Source organism: Schistocerca cancellata, chromosome 6 (assembly GCF_023864275.1).
Source record: "Schistocerca cancellata isolate TAMUIC-IGC-003103 chromosome 6, iqSchCanc2.1, whole genome shotgun sequence".
Classification (NCBI taxonomy): Eukaryota; Metazoa; Arthropoda; class Insecta; order Orthoptera; family Acrididae; genus Schistocerca; species Schistocerca cancellata.
In genome coordinates this window covers 238508416-238528538 of record NC_064631.1, presented here as the reverse complement: position 1 = coordinate 238528538, position 20123 = coordinate 238508416, and the positions used below count along the sequence as shown (strand labels likewise).

Genomic DNA, 20123 nt, shown 5'->3' with positions numbered 1-20123 from the left:
TAATATTTAGTTTACATTTTTTTTAAAAACCCAAGTCCACCCAGGAGAAACAGTACACCTGCTAATATAGGCGCTGTTGCTTTAGGTTCCATTCCATAGAACTTTGACTTGGTCTTCGTGGTAACTTTCCCTTTTTGTGTAGAAAGCGGGAAGTTGCGTGACTGTTTGTATCCGACAGTGCAAGTGGAACGTTTTCTGTTGGGGTAACGGCTGCGTCAATCTGAGAAGTATGGAAAACTGATTCCCTGGCAGCCCAGATTTACTGGAGCCTGTCATTCGGCATGTGCAGCAACAGGAACAGGTGTTGCTAGTGGCAGGTGCCGCTTCCATCTGTATTGACACAATAACTTTAAATGTGGACTGTTTCACTGTTTATACAAATGAGGTAACGAATTTTGGGGGCTGCATGGCTTTAATCAGTTCCTTTACTTTTGCATAAGGTACACGTCATATAACTTCTTGAATTTCTTCTTCGGCCTTAAAGGCAGGTCACTCAGGTCCAAACTGGATGTGAGTTGAACCAGTTAACACATACAGGTGTAGACGTGCTTTCTACACCTGGCTCATGTACTGCTTGGCCGCAGATCCTACAAGTAGCACGATCATTACACGCAACAGTAATGTGACCAAATCTTTAGCACTTTAGACATAGCAATGGATTTGGAAAATACGGGCGAACAGTTAAGTGTGATAAACTAGACTTAATGTGACTGGGTAAGACTTGCAAATTGAAGGTCAAAATGAATGTTGGTATTTATTCAAGTTTCCATTCACTCTCTTCATCCCTTTCTGAACTTCCGTAATGCCTTGGACTGCCCATTCCTTTTAAAAGGCAAGTGTCTTCATCCATGAGGTCTCCGCATGACACCATTCCACAGCTGGAATTTAGGGTCCTACGCAGTTCGGCAACAATGGGGTATTTGCTCAGTGTCGTTTATTTAAAGAGTTTCTATCAATAATGTACCACTACAAAGCCTCTTGATTGACTCCAAACCATTCGTAACACCAACACCTTTCTGAATGTAGAATGGAGCACCTTAGCAAAGGTTCTCTCGACCCTTGTAGCAATGACGAAAGTATTTTGTCCTGTTACCGTTATTGATCCTATTTTTGTGGAGCAAGCTCAGAAGAGCTACCTTCATGGGATCACTTGTTTGGTGCGGTAAGAGTGGCCACCAGCAGTCCACCAGACCCACTGAAAGCAGTGCTTGAGAAATTAATAAACTCCATAGGCGTTCCAAGAGCAGCTATGGTGACAGATGTCGACCTAGAGAGAGCCCGCTTGCCTGGATAAGCACTGTACAAGTGCGGTGCGGCAGGTTCCACAGAGGTCACCGGCTAACGACTATTCTGCCTCAACAGCCATGCTTCCTGAGTTGCTCAACATTTAGAACGAAACAGCGGGCAGTGTGGCTTACGGGATGCTACGGACACAGCGAGCAGTACGCCCACTAATTAGCTTTTATTCCGGTGTTTGTATCATCTGAAACCAAAACAAACTTGGCATTGGTAATGTTACTGATGAAAACTCATTCATACACTCAAAATAAAAAAAAAAGCAAGGGCCCTGAGATGGAACCTTCTGGGACACGACATGTAATTACGACGCTTGACAGCTAACTACAGGTTTACTTCCTACTGACACCCTTTCTTTTTCCTGTCAGGGAGATACGATCTGAATATTTTGCAGCATTTCCTGTTGCATCGTGATATCTTAATTTACTGAAAAGGATATTGTGGTTCACACAATCACATGTGTTTGACAGGTCACGAAATATACCTGCAGCCTTTACTTTATTTTCTAATGAATCAAATACATCCTCACTATATGTATAGGTAGCCTTCTCAGCATCAGAATTCTTTAGAAATACGAACTGTGACTAACTGGTTCAAATGGCTCTGAGCACTATGGGACTTAACATCAGTGGTCATCAGTCCCCTTGAACTTAGAACTACTTAAACCTAACTAACCTAAGGACATCACACAACACCCAGTCATCACGAGGCAGAGAAAATCCCTGACCCCGCCGGGAATCGAACCCGGGAACTCGGGCGCGGGAAGCGAGAACGCTACCGCACGACTACGAGCTGCGGACTGTGCCTAACTGATTAAGTAAATAACTGATTAAGTTTCTATGCTCAGAAGCACACTCTCAAATTAACTCCGTGGATATTTTAATGCAAACATTAGAAATTTTTGATTTTAAAGATTTTATGGTAGATATTACTCCTACTGGTCTAGTCAGGATCATATTCATATTGCTGAAGTAATTTGTAATTGATGATCTGCTTAAAGGAAGTCCCTCTAACCAAGGGCTCACCTTCAGAGGACGTCATGTTTCCAAGTAGAGAAGGAATTAGCATATTTCATCAGAATATAAGAAATATTAGAGATAAAGTTAGTGAACTGCTTAAAGATGTTGACTCTGAAATTATTGATATACAGGAGCACCACGTAAATAATTTGACAATTCAGATGCTTCCTTTACCAAATATTCAATGTCAGCATCTACTGAACCAGACAACCCCACCTTATCAAAAATTATTGGGAATGCTTGTTAGAAAGTTTTACAACAATGCACGCATTTGATTCCATTGTATCATTTACTCTTAATGGTATCTGTCCCTCTTTGTATCTGGTTCTATCAGTCTCCTCCTTCACTTCATCCCATTTTGTCTTTGTTTCGTTACTTGATGTGACTATATTTCATTGCAATGCATTTGATTTGTTATCGATAATGATACCTTCAATAGTTTGCAGCGTTTCTTGTTATGAGCTATAGAATGAACATCAGAGCCTTTATTTCTGTTGGGAAGGAAGGAAGATTAGAGTTTAACTTTCCCCGTCGACATAGAGGTCATTAGAAGCGGAGCATAAGTTACGACAGGTGGGGAAGGAAATCGGTCGAGACCTTTCACAGGAACTGTCCAGGTATTTGCCTGGAGTGGTTTGGGGAAAACACGGAGAGCCTAAATTTGGATGGCCGGACGCAGATTTAAATCGTCGTCCTCCAGAATGCGAGTCCATTGTGCTAACAACTGCGCTATATTGTTCGTTGTTTCTATTATGGCTATTATAGGCATTAGAGATTATGTTACAAATACACATTTTCATTCATCAGAATACATCAGTGAAATAAAGTTAGATAATTCACTTGATCTTGTATAAGATGAAGGTAAATATTCATCTTTCGTGGAAGAAAAGTGATGCTTTCGTCTATCGGCTGTGGAAGTATTCCTAGTAATAGGATGAGCTAGGATGAGCTAGGCAGAACCTTTGTATAAAATCGGCAATCAAGCTCTGTACTTCTTGGGAACCGGATGTATCATCAGATACAGATGCTTTCACCAGTACGACACGCTGCCACAAATCTTCGGAAATAATTCACAAGATCCGCCGACCGGCCGTGAAAGGGAACATCTAAGTGAATGTACCCTGGACTTTCACCTGTTTCGTAATAACTTTCCTTGTTCTCTTCGAAACTAAACGTAATAGAATCGATGATATTGGTCTCCCGTGGAGAAAGCTGGAATGGACAAGTTTAGAGAAGAGCTTCTGTTTACAGTCTCTTAACACACGTGACGTGTGGTACTTACTAGGGGCCCCATAAAACGCAAGTCACTAGCGAAATCTACGCGAGCTGTTGACTGGTGTTCAGCCCACAGAGCAGGTCTTCCACTGTAACCCTAGTGAATGAAGAAATTTTGTTAACGGCTGAATTACAATATCGTACCTCCACATATGTGGAGTATAATTTCCTAACTTTGTAATGCAAGTTACTGAACGATGTTTGAACATGTTAAAGGAAGGGATGCTCCTCCTCTTTTTCAAGTGTCTCAGAAAATACGGTAACAGCAAATTCAGCTGCGGGACCAAATGCATTTAAGCCAGCATAATCTTCATCAACATCATAATCACAAACATGCGCCAACTGAACCGAATGGTGTCTTCTAAACCCCACTTATACAAAAGCAAGGAGCAAAGAATTTCTCCTTGTGACAGAAAACTCCTGTGAATCCTGGTCCAGTTATGCTATGTCAATGACGCATATAAATCTTTCATAGAGGCTTCGAATATCCAGAATTTTAGTAACCTTATTTTTCTAACGAATTGGGAGAATTTCTCGTATGTCAACATGATGAAAAAATGAGACTCTAGTGGTAAATCATCGCATTCCAAGCATGGTTCAAGACAGTTGTTAATGTCTTTCTAAGAATCTTCCTCATACATTTTGAGGCGTTCAGTTGCAGCTGCAGCGGTTATAAAGCTAAGTACTAACAAAGTTATTTGTGCGCTGTTATACAGTTATTAAATTTAATAGTTTTTAGCCGTCTTTTGCGCTGCTTGTGGCGAAATAACGATTTAATAAACGTTTGGAAACGTTCGCTCGCTGTGTTTTTAGAGTTTTCTGTACGCTGAAGTCATTTAGTAAATGTCGTGCTTTAGTTTTCAGCTGACGTGTCTTAGTGTTTCTAGTGAAATATTTCAGTAAATTTTCATTCAGTGTTTTAACTTCGTTGAGTGTTCCAGTGGCCGCTAGAATTTTTGGTTTTAGCTACTGATTTTTTGAATTTTTGTTGGTATTGGTAGTAGTTGTGGTTTAGTAGTATTAATACAAGTAGCTGCTTTCTTATTAGACAGAGAATTTCGAGACCGCTATTGTTAATTCTATAAATAGTTTTACTGGTGTAACTGAACTTAGGAAACAGTAAAATTTTAGCAAGAGTGAGAAGTGTGGGATCTGTCCTAGGTTTGTGAGTAGTGGGTTACGTTGTGGGAGGATGAGGTAGTGATAGTGGGTGCAGCGGGAAACAGCTTTGATAGGGACGGGAAATATGATGTAGGTGGTGACCTGGTAAAGATAGCTACTCAAATTGGTGGCACTAATGTGCATTTCGTGCAGCTGTTTCAGCTTCATGATCGGCCTCATCTAAATGCGGCTGTTAGGCACGTTAACATGGGGCTCGGAAGGCACTCATGGCAGAGGGCTTGCGTCACATTTCCATGGCGCCTATTGAGTCTACCACTAGATCGGGTTTCACTAGGCACGGCCTGCACCTCAGTAGGTATGGGAAGTGGAGGCTGGCAAAGGTTGTAGGTGACAGTGTGGTGGGTGGTGTTGGGATCACTCATGGAAAAATTCCTGTAGTAGTTGGTGTTAGAGCTGCACCTGAAGTCAGCTGATGGGTATACCTGCTTAAAGGAAGTCCCTCTAACCAAGGGCTCACCTTCAGAGGATGTCATGATTCAAAGTAGAGAAGGAATTAGCATATTTCATCAAAATATAAGAAGTATTGGAGGTAAAGTTAGTGAACTGCTTATAGAGGTTGACTCTGAAATTATTGATATATCGGAGCACCACGTAAATAATTTGAGAATTCAGATGCTTCCCTCACCAGGATACAGATTAGCTGGCTGTTTTTCAAGAAGTTCCTTGTGGGGTGGGGGAGGGAAAAACAGTATTCCAATTGAGTCCATAGACGTAACACGACACTGCACTGAACAGATATTTGAAGGTTGTGCAGGGGCAGTTGAATTTAGTGAAACTAAACTTCTAATTGTTGTTGTTTATAGGTCCCCTAACTCTGATTTCAGAGCACTTCTGCTCAAGCTAGAGAGGATTCTTGAGTCACATTATAGGAAGTACCAGAAATTAGTTATATGTGGTGACTTCAATATTAATTTTTTATATGATGGTGCAAGAAAAAGGATGTTGGTAGATCTCTAAATTCATATGATCTGATGCAGACAGTGCTATTTCCAATTAGGGTGCAGGGGAACAGTAGCACAGCCATAGACAATATTTTTATTCATTCGTTATTACTAGATAGGCATTCTGTTAGTAAAAGGGTGAATGGCCTTTCAGACCATGATGCGGAAATTTTAACACTAAAAGGCGTTTGTACTCAAACAAATGTCACATATAATTACAAACTATGTAGGAAAGTTAATCCAACAGCAATAGAGAGTTTTTTAAACCTCATCAAGGAACAAGAGTGGCAGTATGTTTATAGTGCTTATAACATAGATGATAAATATAATGCTTTCCTTAACACATTTCTCATACTCTTTGAGATTTGCTTTCGATTAGAACGTTCTAAACGGGGTACTAACAGTAAAAGGCAGCCTAGGTGGCTGACTAATGGGGTAAGGATATCATGTAGAGCAAAGCGGAAATTATATCAAAATGTTGGAAGTAGTCACAATCAAGCTGCAGTACCCCATTACAAACAACACTGTAAGGTGCTAAAAATGTTATTAGGAAAACAAAGAGTATGTGGTATGCAAATAGAATAGCTAATTCACAGGATAAAATTAGAACCATATGGTCAGTTGTGAAGGAAGTGTCTGGTCAGCACCACAAGGTCGACAATATAAAGTCAGTTCGTAGTAAAAATATTTCTGTTACTGATAAATCTGATTATGTACAGTATTTAACAATCATTTTCTGAGCATTGCTGGTGAATTAAATAAAAATTTAGTTTCTACAGGGAATCATATAAGCCTCTTGGCAAATGCTTTTCCGAGATTGATGACCAAAGTGCTCCTCTGTGATACAGACAAAGAGGAGATTGATTCAATAATTAAATCACTGAAGACTAAAGACTCTCATGGATATGATGGAGTGCCTAGCAGAATACTAAAGTACTGTGCTGCTCATGTTAGCCCTGTATTTAGGCATATTTGTAATTTTTCCTTTAGGAATGGTCAGTTTCCTGAACGATTAAAGTACTCAGTAGTAAAGCCACTTTAAAAAAAGAGAGAAAGGGATAAAGCAGACAATTTTAGACCTATTTCTATGCCATCAATGTTTGCTAAAGTTATTGAAAATTTGTGTACGTAAGGATAATTGATCATTTTTTATCACATGATTTACTATCAAATGCACAGTTCGGCTTTAGAAGTCGTTTAACAAATGAAAATGCTGTATTCTCTTGTCACTGTGAAGTACTGGATGGGTTAAACAAAAGGTTTCGAACGCTAGGCATATTTTTTATTTAACTAAGGCATTTCATTCTGTTGATCACAAAAGATTGCTCCAGAAGTTGGATCACTACGGAACATGGGGATTAGCTCACAATTGGTTCACCTCTTACTTTAGCAACAGACAGCAAGAGGTCATTATTCACAGTGTTGAGAATGGCTGTGATGTGGGGTCTGAGTGAGGTGTGGTCAAGTGGGGAGTGCCCCAGGGATCAGTGCTGGGCCACTCCTATTCCTTATTTATGTATGTGATAATGCCCTCTAGTATTACGGATAAGTCTAAAATATTTCTTTTTGCTGATGACACTAGCTTGGTAGTAAAGGATGTTGTGTGCAACATTGCCTCTGTTTCAAATAGTGCAGTTCATGACATAAGTTCATGGCTTGTAGAAAATAAACGAAGGCTAAATCACAGTAAGACTCAGTTTTTACAGTTTCTAACACACAATTCAATACAACCTGGCGTTTTAATTTTACAGAATGGGCATATGATTAGTGAAACTGAACAGTTCAAATTTCTAGGTGTTCAGATAGATAGAAAACTGTCGTGAAAAGCCAACATTCTGGATCTTGTTCAAAGACTTAATGCTGCCATTTTTACTATTCGAACGGTATCTGAAGTGAGTCATCGTTCTACACGAAAATTAGTCTACTTTGGTTATTGTCATTCGCTTATGTCGTATGGTATTATATTTTGGGGTAACTCTTCCCATTCTAAAACGATATTTGTGGCTTAGAAACGGGCTGTTTGGGCACTAAGTGGCGTAAGTTCACGAAGCTCTTGTCGACCCTCTTCACGAGTCTGGGTATTTTGACATTGGCCTCTCAATAGATAAGTTCCTTACTGTCATTTCTTGTTAATAATATTAGCTTATTCCCAGAAATAAGCAGCTTTCACTCAGTTAATACTCGGCATAAATCAAACCTGCATTTGGATCGGACTTCCTTAATTCTTGTGCAGTAAGGTGTGAGTATACTGCTGCATCCATTTTCAATTAGCTAGCACTAGAATTCAAAAATCTTAGCAGTAATCCACGCGCTTTCAAATCGAAACTGAAGAGTTTCCTCATGGGTCACTCCTTCTATTCTGTCGAAGAGTTCTTCGAAAAATTAAGCTGATTCTTGTTATATTGTTAATCGCGTTTACTGAAACTTATGGCTCTACTTTTTTCGGGTTCATAAATATTTTAGTTTTATCTGTTATTACTTTTATGTTGTAATTTCATGTACTGACATGTTCCAGGACCTTGGAGATTTGCTCCTCAATTTCGTCTTCCTGAACTTGACGTGTAAATAAATAAATAAAAACATAAAGAAAGGGCTATTTACATATAAGACGTAGAAATTCTAACATTCTTCTCAAGTTTTAAAATTGATCGATTATTTGAGAAGTTCGTATCTCCGTCAGTTCCTGCTTGGCAGTCGGTTTCATTGCAGATTTATAAACGAACATCAGGTACACTAGAATATGATTTCATGAACATTAGATAGTGAAAGATATTGATCCCGGGGGACGTATTTAGGACTTTTCTAATTCGTAAAGTAATTGGCTGAACCAGAGCCACAGAGGTTAACATATGGCGCAAGATTCTTCTTGAGCTTGTTAAGGCGCATTTTTGCGGTGGTTTTTCCACTTTTGTTTTCCTAGTACAGTTCAAAGTTCTGTTCCTTCAGTAATTATTTAAAACGAACGAATATTTTGCCATAGTTTTTTAGTACTTAGAATTTAACCAAAAAACCATCGGTTTTCTGGCTTATGATTCATGATTTCAAAGCAGTCTTCTTTTATTGCTGCAATCAAACTGAGAGAAGCTTTCCATGGTGATCAGGTCAAATAATACTTGCATTAAATCCTCGTCTATTAGGGTCGTTGGTGTAGTAACTTCTGTTTACACAGTATTCTCATTTCAGTGCTCTAATTGTGTTGTGATCAGACAGCTTTGAACACCTGCATACTTCTCACTTTGTGTCCTATAGGAATCTGCAGTGCTAAAGACGATTTTACCGTCGATGTGCAGTTAGAGATAGCTAGTATCACTGTCAAAGAACCATAATTGAAGATATAGTTCATAAATTGAGATAGTCAAGCGGTTTTCATCTGCAGAATTTTCACCACATATTAAATAGCGGGACTGTATTTGTCTCAAAATTTCTAACTGCTTGTTGTAATTAATCGTAGCCTTGGTGATGGGGGGGTCAAAACTTCAGCAACAGCCACTTGTGAGTTGACATTGATTTTTCGAGCTCCAGAATTAGAGCCACTCTTCTGTACTCTTGCCTATCTGCCCATATACGTCTGTATCCTTGGAAGTGACTCTGAGCTGAGTTGCACTTATCGCAGGTCTCTTGGCCTATAAGTTCTTTTGTTTAAGATTTCCTCTAGTAAGAGCTGACCTTGCATTAAACTGTAAAATCTTAATGACTGTCATTGAGGAAAAATGAAGCTTTGGTTATATTTTTTTGGGTAGGCCAGAGCTTCTGATAGTTTCTTATGCACAGCTGAAGAATTTAGTGTTCCTGGTGGCAAAGCTTGGATTTCTTAAATAACCTGCATGATTGAGATGTATACTGAGAAGATGTTTCTGCCTCCGACAATGGGGTTTGGATACATGGAGGTTCACAGAAATTTATCCAAGGGGGGATAGCAAGGATCTAAAATTTGAATGTGGTGGTCAGATCTGAAATGTGTCGTGCCACAAGAACTAAACTAATGTAATGCTACAATTGGCTAAACAACAGGTTTAGCGCTATCATGGAAAATCTTTAATGAATAAAAACGCTGTTCTTCAGATTCCAGGGGAGGGAGGAAGTTCTCCCTCTTGCCCCACCCTCCTCCACTTACAGACTCCTTTGCTTAGATATCATTACGTCACAGATATGGTATGACGTGATGTTGCGGTAGATAGGGTTTGTGGCGAGCGAATCGGTTCAAATGGCAAAGTGCTAAGCTGACCACACATGGGACATGGCAGAGCTGTTAGCTCTAACAGTGACGCAAAATCCAATTCCTCGAGACACCGCCTGCATTGCATGGGATGTGCTAACCAACGTGATTCGCAACTGTAGCACTCTCCAGCGGCAGCTGTCAGCTATACCTGGCTAGCCATCCGCACAGTTTGTTGACACTAAATAAAGTGGTTCAACTGGCTCTGAGCACTATGGGACTTAACATCTGAGGTCATCAGTCCCCTAGAACTTAGAACTACTTAAAGCTAACCTAAGGACATCACACACATCCATGCCCGAGGCAGGATTCAAACCCGCGACCGTAGCGGTCGCTCGGTTCCAGACTGAAGCGCGTTACACTAAATAGACACAAGTAGAATTCCTAAGTTATCTCTATTAACACGCAGGTTGTCTCCCTTTCCCATGTGCTCCTCATGTTGTCCTGTCTGTATTATAAATAAATAAAAGTTTCAATATCCATTCTCGTGTTATAAGGCAAGAAAGAAAGTTCCATGTCCAGTCACACCTTATAAAAACTACACAAAATCGCACAAACTCACTCCTGAGAGGGAGTGCACTTATACTTACATAATCTCGAATATTACAGAAAATATTTCCACTAATTTAATAATGAAGTCCTGCAATGTTCTACAAAAGGCGAAAGAAAACAGTTTGCCTGCAGCAAGACAGAAACACATTACTTATTGTTTAGTAACTATAGTGTGATTAAATTGATAGTTGTCATTTCACACGTGGGATATGTGTCCTTCCAGTGACAGCGTTCAGCGTCACTCCCGAACTATTTGCCGTCGCCAAAACTCCACAACAAACAGTTCACTTTCAATTCTTTGTCTGGCTTTTATTCATGTTGTGTTTGGATCCTGAATACTGGGTCCAGCCCTTTTATTTGTTATTTCATCACACATGATAAGCACACCCAAAACAACACGCATAAAATGAGGCAACGAAATAACGCACATTTCGAACACACTGCAGGCTGAAGATTACTGGAGTCTTTCGCATTAGGTGCGGTCCAGCTTCACATATTCAACTATTGTCACCACAGAAATCAGGTTATAATAGGTAAACTTCATAGGACATGTAAAACCGAAGGCGGTAAATGATTGTTGCAACTGCTTTTATAGGTAAGTAAATATAACATTAGTTACCAACACACTTTCGTAGAGCAGTAATAACATAACAGTTCAAGAGGCAGAAACTCGTGGGTTCAAATCCTGTCAGGTGATAGTTTTTTTGTTTTATTTTTTAACCTTAATCAACATGACTCTAATTATTATTATTTTCACTTACCGATAACTGGTTTCCATGTATTTTTTTTTTTCATTTCCAGTCTTTTGTTACATCTTTTTCGTCATCATATTGACTCTTTTCTTTGCTCTTATTTTTCTTCCAATCATTCTTTTTTCGTTTGGAATCTGCCTGTAACTATGAGTTCCACCCAGGACTGCTCATCAGTCAGTATCACGTCACCTTGGGTAGCAAAACTCAGATGTCACCTCGCTTTTAGCACTGAACGTGAATCTTTTCTTGAGTTTGCTTGTACAGGTCAGCTTTAATCGCTGTGAGCAAAGCGAGCGTGATTAATAGTTCTGCCGCAGATGTTGTGTTTAGGTTAGGACACGAGCGTAAATTCAGGGCTATAAAACGCGTTCTCTGCCGCAATTCAATCACTGGTCATTTAAAGTCAGCTATTGACAGAGTACCTCATGTTTCCACCATACCTGATGGCAGTAGCTTCCAACATCGCTCCACGCTACATGAACAGCATTTCAGCACTTTTGAAGTGATCCGCGATGTCTTCATATTGGCTTTAACCAAATGGTAGACCATGACAACACTGTAACGCCAAGTGACAGACATCCACTATCAAGTAATTTTACATTGAAACGCCAAAGAAACTGGTATAGGCATGTGTATTCAAATACAGAGTTATGTAAACAAGCAGAAAATGGCACTGCAGTCGGAAATGACTATATAAGACAACTAGAGTGTGGCCAAATTGTTAGATCGGTTGCTGTTGCTACAATGGCAGGGTATCTAGACTTAAGTGAGTGGGACACAGCATCTCCGAGGTAGCAATTAAGTCCCTACTTTCTCGAGTGTACCGATAAAACATCAAATCTCCGACATCATGGGGGCTGGAAAAAGATCCTGCAAGAATGGGACCAATGACGACTGAAGAGAAACATTCAACGTGACAGAAGTGCAACCCTTCCGCAAATTGCTGCAGATTTCAATGCTGGGCAATCAACAAATATCAGTGTGTGAACCATTCAACAAAACATCATTGATATGGGCTTTTGGAGCAGAAGGCCTACTCGTGTACCCTTGATGACTGCATGACACACAGCTTTATACCTAACCTTGGACCATCAACTCCAACATTGGACTGTTGATGACTGGAAACATGATGCCAGATCAGATGAGTCTCGTTTCAAATTGTATTGAACGGATGGATGTATATGAGTATGGGACAGCCTCATGAGTCGATGGACCCTGCATGTCAGCAGGGGACTGTTCAAGCTGATGGAGGCTCTGTAATGGTGTGGGGCGTGTGCAGTTGGAGTGATATGGGACCCCTGATACATCTATATACGTCTCTGACAGGTGACACTCAACTCAGAATCAAAGGGTCACAATCAGTTCTGAGGACAATGCTGCAAATTGTGAGATTCGCTGAAACTCCATGCTCAAGTCTCGCCTTCTGAGTCTTCTCTAGCAGTCATTGGAATGATCCAAGTATGACCTCAGAGCCCAGCATCATTTATTCCGAATTGTGTTACAATATGCAGTTAGTGGCACCCTGATCCATCAATGGCTGCCAGAATAGTCTCTTCAGCATTTGAATGAGGCTCTAAGGCATATAACTGAGTGCACCTGGTGTCCTTTCCTGCCACTTGCTCCATAAGGGATACCATTATCAATTGCAGGATCCATCTTTCAAGACCATGCTTAGATATGCATTGCTTGCTGTGAAATTATCACTAGAGTACAAGGTGTTTAGGAATGTTAATGAGGTTGCTTTTTACAATAATATTAACAACAAAAAATCTGACTTTGGTGTATGTGCTTTACACGATGCTTGTAGTGCTCTGAATTTCTATGCTTTGAATATTTTTGTGACACACATCACCCTGCAGAATACATAGGTTCTCCTGAAGTATGGAAGTAAAAAATTAAAGCAAACATTGATATACTAGTGTTTACATGTTTTTCATTTTCAATTACTTTTGATTTTACAGGCTAAAGTTATATAAGATTAGCGATGATAAAATCTATTTTTAATAAGAATGGAAATGCTTTTTTCTTTTGTCAATAACATCATTGCATTTCTCAGTGTCACAAAATGTATTGATGTCACATAGGCCTATTTCTACAACAACAAAGAAACGCAATATACGGATTGGAAAAATTCGTAACTGTGTGTGACGAAGCAAGCTGGGATATTTTTTACTTCCTCTCTTGTTTTCCATCTGCCTCCTTAAATTCAGTTTTTCACTTGTAAATAATTATCATTAACATATGTGAATGAATATAATCTGCATTTCCATAAAAGAGAAAGGTCGGCCCTCAGTTTTAAAGAATCTAACACCAAATCTAATTTTGTGCTTAGTTTTATGTATGTAATTGACTTTTTCATTTATTTTGACTAGTACTTGTTAATATCTTTTGTTATGGGGTGAAATCAGTAATTGTTCCGTAACTTAAATTCTATTGTTGACGTATAAACAAATATAAATTCTTTACTAATTATAACCATTTGAGACAGGAAACAATAGCATTCTTAAAGGATCTATTTGACTCTATTCGAAAACATATTAGCAAAACAATTGCAAAGTAATTAACATTTCTGTCAAAAGTATTGTTTACATAACGATATACGTTAATTTCATCATTTAAACAAATAATACGGCCTAAACCTTGTAGCAGAAGAAATTGTTTAAACAAACAAATTTTTTGATGAATTCAGTTAATTTAATGAGTGATGTTTCAAGTGTAATTTCTGTAAATTTAACATTGAACAATGAGTAGTTTCAAGTACGTATTATTGAGGATATATAACGACCTGAGTTTTTTAAAAAAAAAAAGGGCCCGAAGCAGTCAGTCCACGACCAAGTTTCAGACGAGAAGCCTGCGTTGGTTAGAGCAACAACAATGTTTCAACTTAACTGTGAAATAGATGTTACATAATTAGGCCGTGTGTTAAAACAATGGCAGTGTCTGCTCCATACATACCTGTTTATTCTTCAAGAACAGTGAACTTTGTGGTTAGGTTTTTAATGTTCGTAGACGTTCAGTAGTAAACTATTGTAGCAGTATGTGGAGGTTTGCCTGCAAACTATTAATGAGGCTTACGTAAAGTTTAAACAGTAGTGCATATATAACTGTGTATTATTGGGAGCTTGTGAACAGTGAATGTAAAAAACTGAAACGCAACTGTGCATCTGTCGGCTACATCATTTACAGTAGACAGTAGTTGCACTTACACCCCCTTTTTTTCCAGCCAGAACATCGACACCGAGGACAATCAACAAAGAAATAAAAACCAGGCAAAAGTCACATGTGCTCCTAGCCACTATGCCACCAACTAGCTTAGTTTAATACCATGTGCGCAAACTGATGAAACAGTGTCAAAATCTTTGACTGTCATTTTCTCAGAAACTAATGACAGTTGGCAACTAAGACAAAGCAGGTATTCACTTATTGTCACCTTTCTTTCACCCTGCAAAGTTTCTACTGTATCAGAGAGCTGCATATGGTCGGCTCCTCTCTTTAGTGAAGAACATTGTTGTTTTCTTAGTGGCTTTGCATCATAAATCTCGAAGAGTTGATTGTAAACGTCTGTGTCACATTTTCAAAACCTCTAACAACTCCTTAACCTTGTGTGTATCAGTTACTTCTACTGTGTAAGCAGTAAGTGGCAGCTGCTGTTTATACCAAGATTCATCAATAGGTCTCAGTTTTTTGTGGCCTTTTAAACCCATGGCATCAAATGTCTCTGTGATTGGAAGCCCATTTACATCAATATGTGATCATGAAACCAGAAGCACTTTATACACACTGGCTCTACCAGGAAAGAGTATTAGCATATTGTAGTATATTGTCATTGAAGGAAGTATTTGGCAAGGGGCAAAGTAATAATTCATAAATAAAAACATCTCTTCTTAAATACACTAATATTTATGAGAATTGTAACACCAAAAATGATACATGCGTGTAAAATGAAGTTTATACCAAATATCAAGTGCATGACAACTCAAAAATGATTAAAATCACAATATTGTACAAAATCATTGTGGTGTGAATCCTACACATGCTGAAATCAAAAACCCTAAACATCATGAACTAGAATCAAGAATGGTCTCTCTCCATGCCGTTTATATGTATACTAGTAAAGCTGGCAATGCTTCACAATTAAATATACATCCTAATCTTCTTCTCCCCCCTCTCTCTGTTCATCTTCTCCCCTCCTCTGTATTTGTTTATTTCCACCTCCCCCTCTCTGTCCATCACATACTCCCTTCTCCCCCTCTACGTCCATCTCCTCTTCCCCATATCTCTCTCCAATTTCATATAGTTTTAATCTGTAAACAAGCAGGAATACCAAGTTTCAGATTCTATATTAGTATTTTAATCATAGGCCAATAAGCCATAAATACAATTTTCTTGTTAAAAGAGACTGTGAGAAACAAAACAGCACACAGTTGTCTATTGAATTTTTGTTCAAAGTTATGTACAAGGAGAAAGAATATATATGGGAGAAGCAATTTGTCTAATAGTTTAAATGCGCTACTATCATAGTTAACACTGACTGTGAGAAAGAAAATGAAACTGTACATTTTCACAATGCAGTATTTACTTTCTCACTGCCACTTTTAACAAAAAACTAAAAATGTATAGGCTGTATCCATCTGATTGTTTTTTAGAGTATTATATAAAAATCTGAAATACGCCAGTAAAGAACTTTTCAAGATTTTTGCTGTCAACTTTTATCTGTTATATATTATACTATATGTATTAAAAATATATTGCCCTTGTCCATCCAAATGTTTATTAAAATGGTACTTTTGTGGTCTTCAGTCAAAAGACTGGTTTGATGCAGTTTCCCGTGCTACTCTATCCTGTGCGAGCCTTATCATCTCCGAATAACTACTGCAAGCAACATCGTGCTGAATCTGCTTACTGTATTTGTCTCTTGGTCTTCCTCTACAATTTTTAGCCCCTACACTTCCCTCCAATACTAAATTCGTGATCCCTTGATGTCTCAGAATGTGCCCTATAATTGATCCCTTCTTTTGGTCATGTTGTGCCACAGATTTCATGTCTCCCCAATTCTAACCAGTACCTTTTCATTTGTTATGTGATCAATCCATCTAGTCTTCAATATTCCTCTGTAACATGAATTTTTATTTATCATTTAAAAATTTGAAGCAATTGGTCAAGAAATTTTCAAGATTTTGTTAAGATTCCCCATTTCATAGTATATGATTTTTATATACCATGTAAATTTTTTTGAAACTTAGCCTATATCTGTCGAAACATTTCTTAGATTATTGTGCAAAAATCTGAAGTAAATCAGTCATTTACTTCTTGAGGTTTTTTGGTAACACTGTTAAACATCAACTTTCTTTATACAGTTGTACAGGTTTTAAATACATATATTTTTTACACCATATAGTCTGGAGGTTTATTAGAGTACCATTTAAAAATTTTAAGTAAATCAGTTAAGTACATTTTGAGATTTTTGGTAACAAAATTAACATTGACATGTCTTTATATAATAGTGTAGATGAGACCACAAAGCACAAGTGGTGGCTAATGGAGAACCATGATGAACATGTCTACGATCAACCGTATCCTAGACTTGTTCAGTGGGTGATTGGCTAGGTGGCAAATGTGAAGATTTGGAAAACAGTGCTACCTATCATCTTTCAAAGAAGGCTTGCATCACATGTGGCCAGACACTGGTCTGCTGATCTGAGGCATTTGGATGTTCCTGAAGAAGGGACATTACCTCAAGCTCTTTGAAGTAGCAGCTTCTATTCATATTGTTTTCACTATGGAGCATCCAACAATGCATTGTACCACATCCAATGAATCATTAAATGTCACTTTGATGCCTGTTTGCTCTGTCACACAACAGTGTACACCTCCTTATTTCAGTCACCAGGACTGGTTAAAGTGAGACTGGTTCAAAACCACCAGACCGTGTCAGTCAATACACCAGTGATTGCATTTAAAGGCTTTAGAGGTTTCGGAACTATGGAAAACATCAGAGTGGTACACTTATCATTAGTCCATACCTCAACAAGAATTGTTAAGTGTTGATACTGACAGGTTCATACCCATTGGAGTGACTAGTGTTGAGGCAGCAATGTGGACAAAGCTGTACTGTTTGTTGTACTTACGTGAGCAAGATGGTGTTCAACAGTGATAAGCCCCAGTCCTTCTCATTGCTACTTTTTATTCTCTCTCTCGTCTGCTGCCTTCTTGTACACACCTCTATCATGGCAGCATGCCCGGGAAAGGCAAAATATCACAGTATGACAAACTCATTACAAAGAGATCAATCGTTCTCCCTAAGCAAAACCCATAAAAAGTGCTATTTTGCCCTTTGACACTTCTTTTCGTGTTTTCATTTCATTTAACAGCCCTTCATTGACTGAACTGTGTGGAAAACTGATCTTTTCAATCACCATTGGGTGTACACATATCTTCTCTTAATTACCTGCTACTAGTAAACTGCTTTACAAATCAGCTTTCTGGATGGTGAAATTTTAGCAAATGATTTCTTTGAATTTGTATTATCTGTTTGTATAGTTTGTTTTATAGTTTTTATATTCATATTTATTGTTGTGCTTTTACTGATTTTCATGTTTTATTAGCTGTCTAACTATGTTCCCTTGTCCCCAGGTCAGCTAAAGGTAAATTCTGTTCTGGTTGTGACGCAGAACATACCTACAACAAATGGCGTTATTCATGCTATTGACAGCCTTTTATGAAGCTACCAGCAAGTGTGCACAGACAGAAGAAGCTGCCATGATTTTCCAGGTTCACAATTCAGTGAGCATGCCTGGAAATATAGTCATATGGGACAAACAAATACTGTGTTGTAGACCAGAAACTACTCCACAAAAAATGTCGTCACGCAATAGGGAATCAGTTTTAAAAGAACATTTATAAGTCTGAATGTGATATATGAAGAGACTCTCTTACAAAACATCACGGTATTTTATATGAATTGTGTATGCATTTGCAATGATCAGTGATTGTTCATTGTTATGACAAAATATATTTTTACCTCATGATCCTCCTGCTGGAGAGTGAGCTGCCTGAGCATTACATAAAATTGCTCATAATTCAAAACTACATGAAACTTTAGCATAATCATAATTTTTTGGACATTGGCAAGTCACCTACAAAAGTATACACTGGTAATAGATTATGAAAGCATGTTTTAAAGAGTAAGTTACTTCAGGTTTTGTGAAGTCATCCCATAAACAGTTAAACTATATTTTAATGCAAAAACTGATACAGCAATCAGTAAAGCCATTTGCACTTCTAATGTGGATTTGTAGCCCTAAGAATCAAAAGAGTCAAAATCATTTATTTCTCTACATATCTTAGAGTACATGGTAAATCAGATATGAATACTACAACTGCCAGTGCTCTATTACAAAGTATGAATAATGTTCAAATGAATGTATGCTTTTGATTTCCATTACCTGCAAAGCTGGTGCAATTTTTGAATGTGTGATGCTCCCAATAATGTGTGAATGATGTAAAATTTATAGATGTTAAGTAGAAAGTATATGTAGTAAATTATGACTTTATACAAACTGTAAATGAAGTTTTTTTAATAAACAGTGAGAAAGAAACAATTGTGTTTTACTTTGAATTTTAGTCAGTGGTTCATGTTTTCATTACATTCACTGCATCAGGTAGCTATGTTTATTCAAATTTACCTCTTATGAAGCAAATGATTACAAATTAAATGTTAACCTCTTTTTGGCTTACAAGTCCATGATCAAATTTAACTTCCTATTAACAGCAAAGAACAACACTGAAAAACCAATTACACATCAAGAATGAGCTATGAACACAGGGTAAATGTCATCTTTGACAGTACAGTGGTAATGCATTTAAAGAGTTTAAAATTAAATAGTAAATAAATTTAAAGGGAACAAACCAGAAGAAACATCGAAACTATACACAAAAAACACGGCCTATATAACAATTTTAATTATATTAACAATCCCAATAAAAGAAAATTATTATGTGATGAGACTATTAAAGAATAGTCTGAAGATATATTACATGTGGAAGGTGTCCAGAAACAGAGTAAAACATAAAATTGACAGCTGTAACAATAGTATGTATGGTGTACATAGACGATCACAATAAAATAAATAAATGCATGGGAAATGGAAGAATAGAAAGGAACAAACAGTGTGGGAAGCATTGGAAAACTGTCAGGAGTAAGTGAAATTTAGAAGAGGGAAAATATTGAGCTGTGTTTGGTCATTTAATATTAAATAGTTAGGGCTAAATAAAGTTTAAAAGAAGGGAGGTGCTGGAGTTGGCAGTCAAGTGCGCTTGAGGTGTGCTTGTTTGTGTGTGTGAATGGTGTGTGTCCCTCTTTAACTGATGAAGGCTGTGGTCAAAAGCTTTGTGTAAGTGTCTTTTAATTGTGCCTGTCTGCTACTTAACATGTCTTCTTTACAGTAGGTATCAATCTGTATTTTCCTACGTTGTTGATAGCTATAAGTGGCATTGATGTGTTTAATATATTGAGGTGCTGCCTGTGCATAGACAAGTTTACCAAGCAGTCTGAGTCCTGTTTCCTTGTCACTTAGAATTCTTTCACATTGTACTCATATTAACATGCAGGTGGGATTACTTTGCATTCTTTCTCTCAGTATAGTCCTACAGCACCATCATCTCAGGCAATGAAGTAAAGTGAAAAAAGGTATTTGTTCTATAGAAGTGTGCAGTAAGCATATCGTGTGAAACCAATAACTGAACATATTCCACAAAGCTCCCTAGGAACAAAGGAAGTCTAATGCTTACATGCCAATTTATATACTTCCTATAGATATTTGTGGTTAAGATCAAGTCTGAATTTAGGATGAAGCTCTCTGTGGCTTTAATCACTGTGTGAGCATATCAA

At 38.0% G+C, this 20123-nt stretch overlaps 1 protein-coding gene across 1 annotated transcript in view; it reads left to right on the top strand.

Annotated features, from left to right (window-relative positions):
• LOC126191112 (mucin-5AC) overlaps nucleotides 1-18818 on the top strand; it is a 304373-nt gene extending 285555 nt beyond the window's left edge. The window contains exon 7 of the mRNA XM_049931854.1: nucleotides 17867-18818. Coding sequence (XP_049787811.1) covers nucleotides 17867-17955 — 89 coding nt within the window. The 3' untranslated portion in view covers nucleotides 17956-18818. The remainder of the gene's footprint in view (nucleotides 1-17866) is intronic.
• The last annotated feature ends 1305 nt before the right edge of the window (nucleotides 18819-20123 follow it).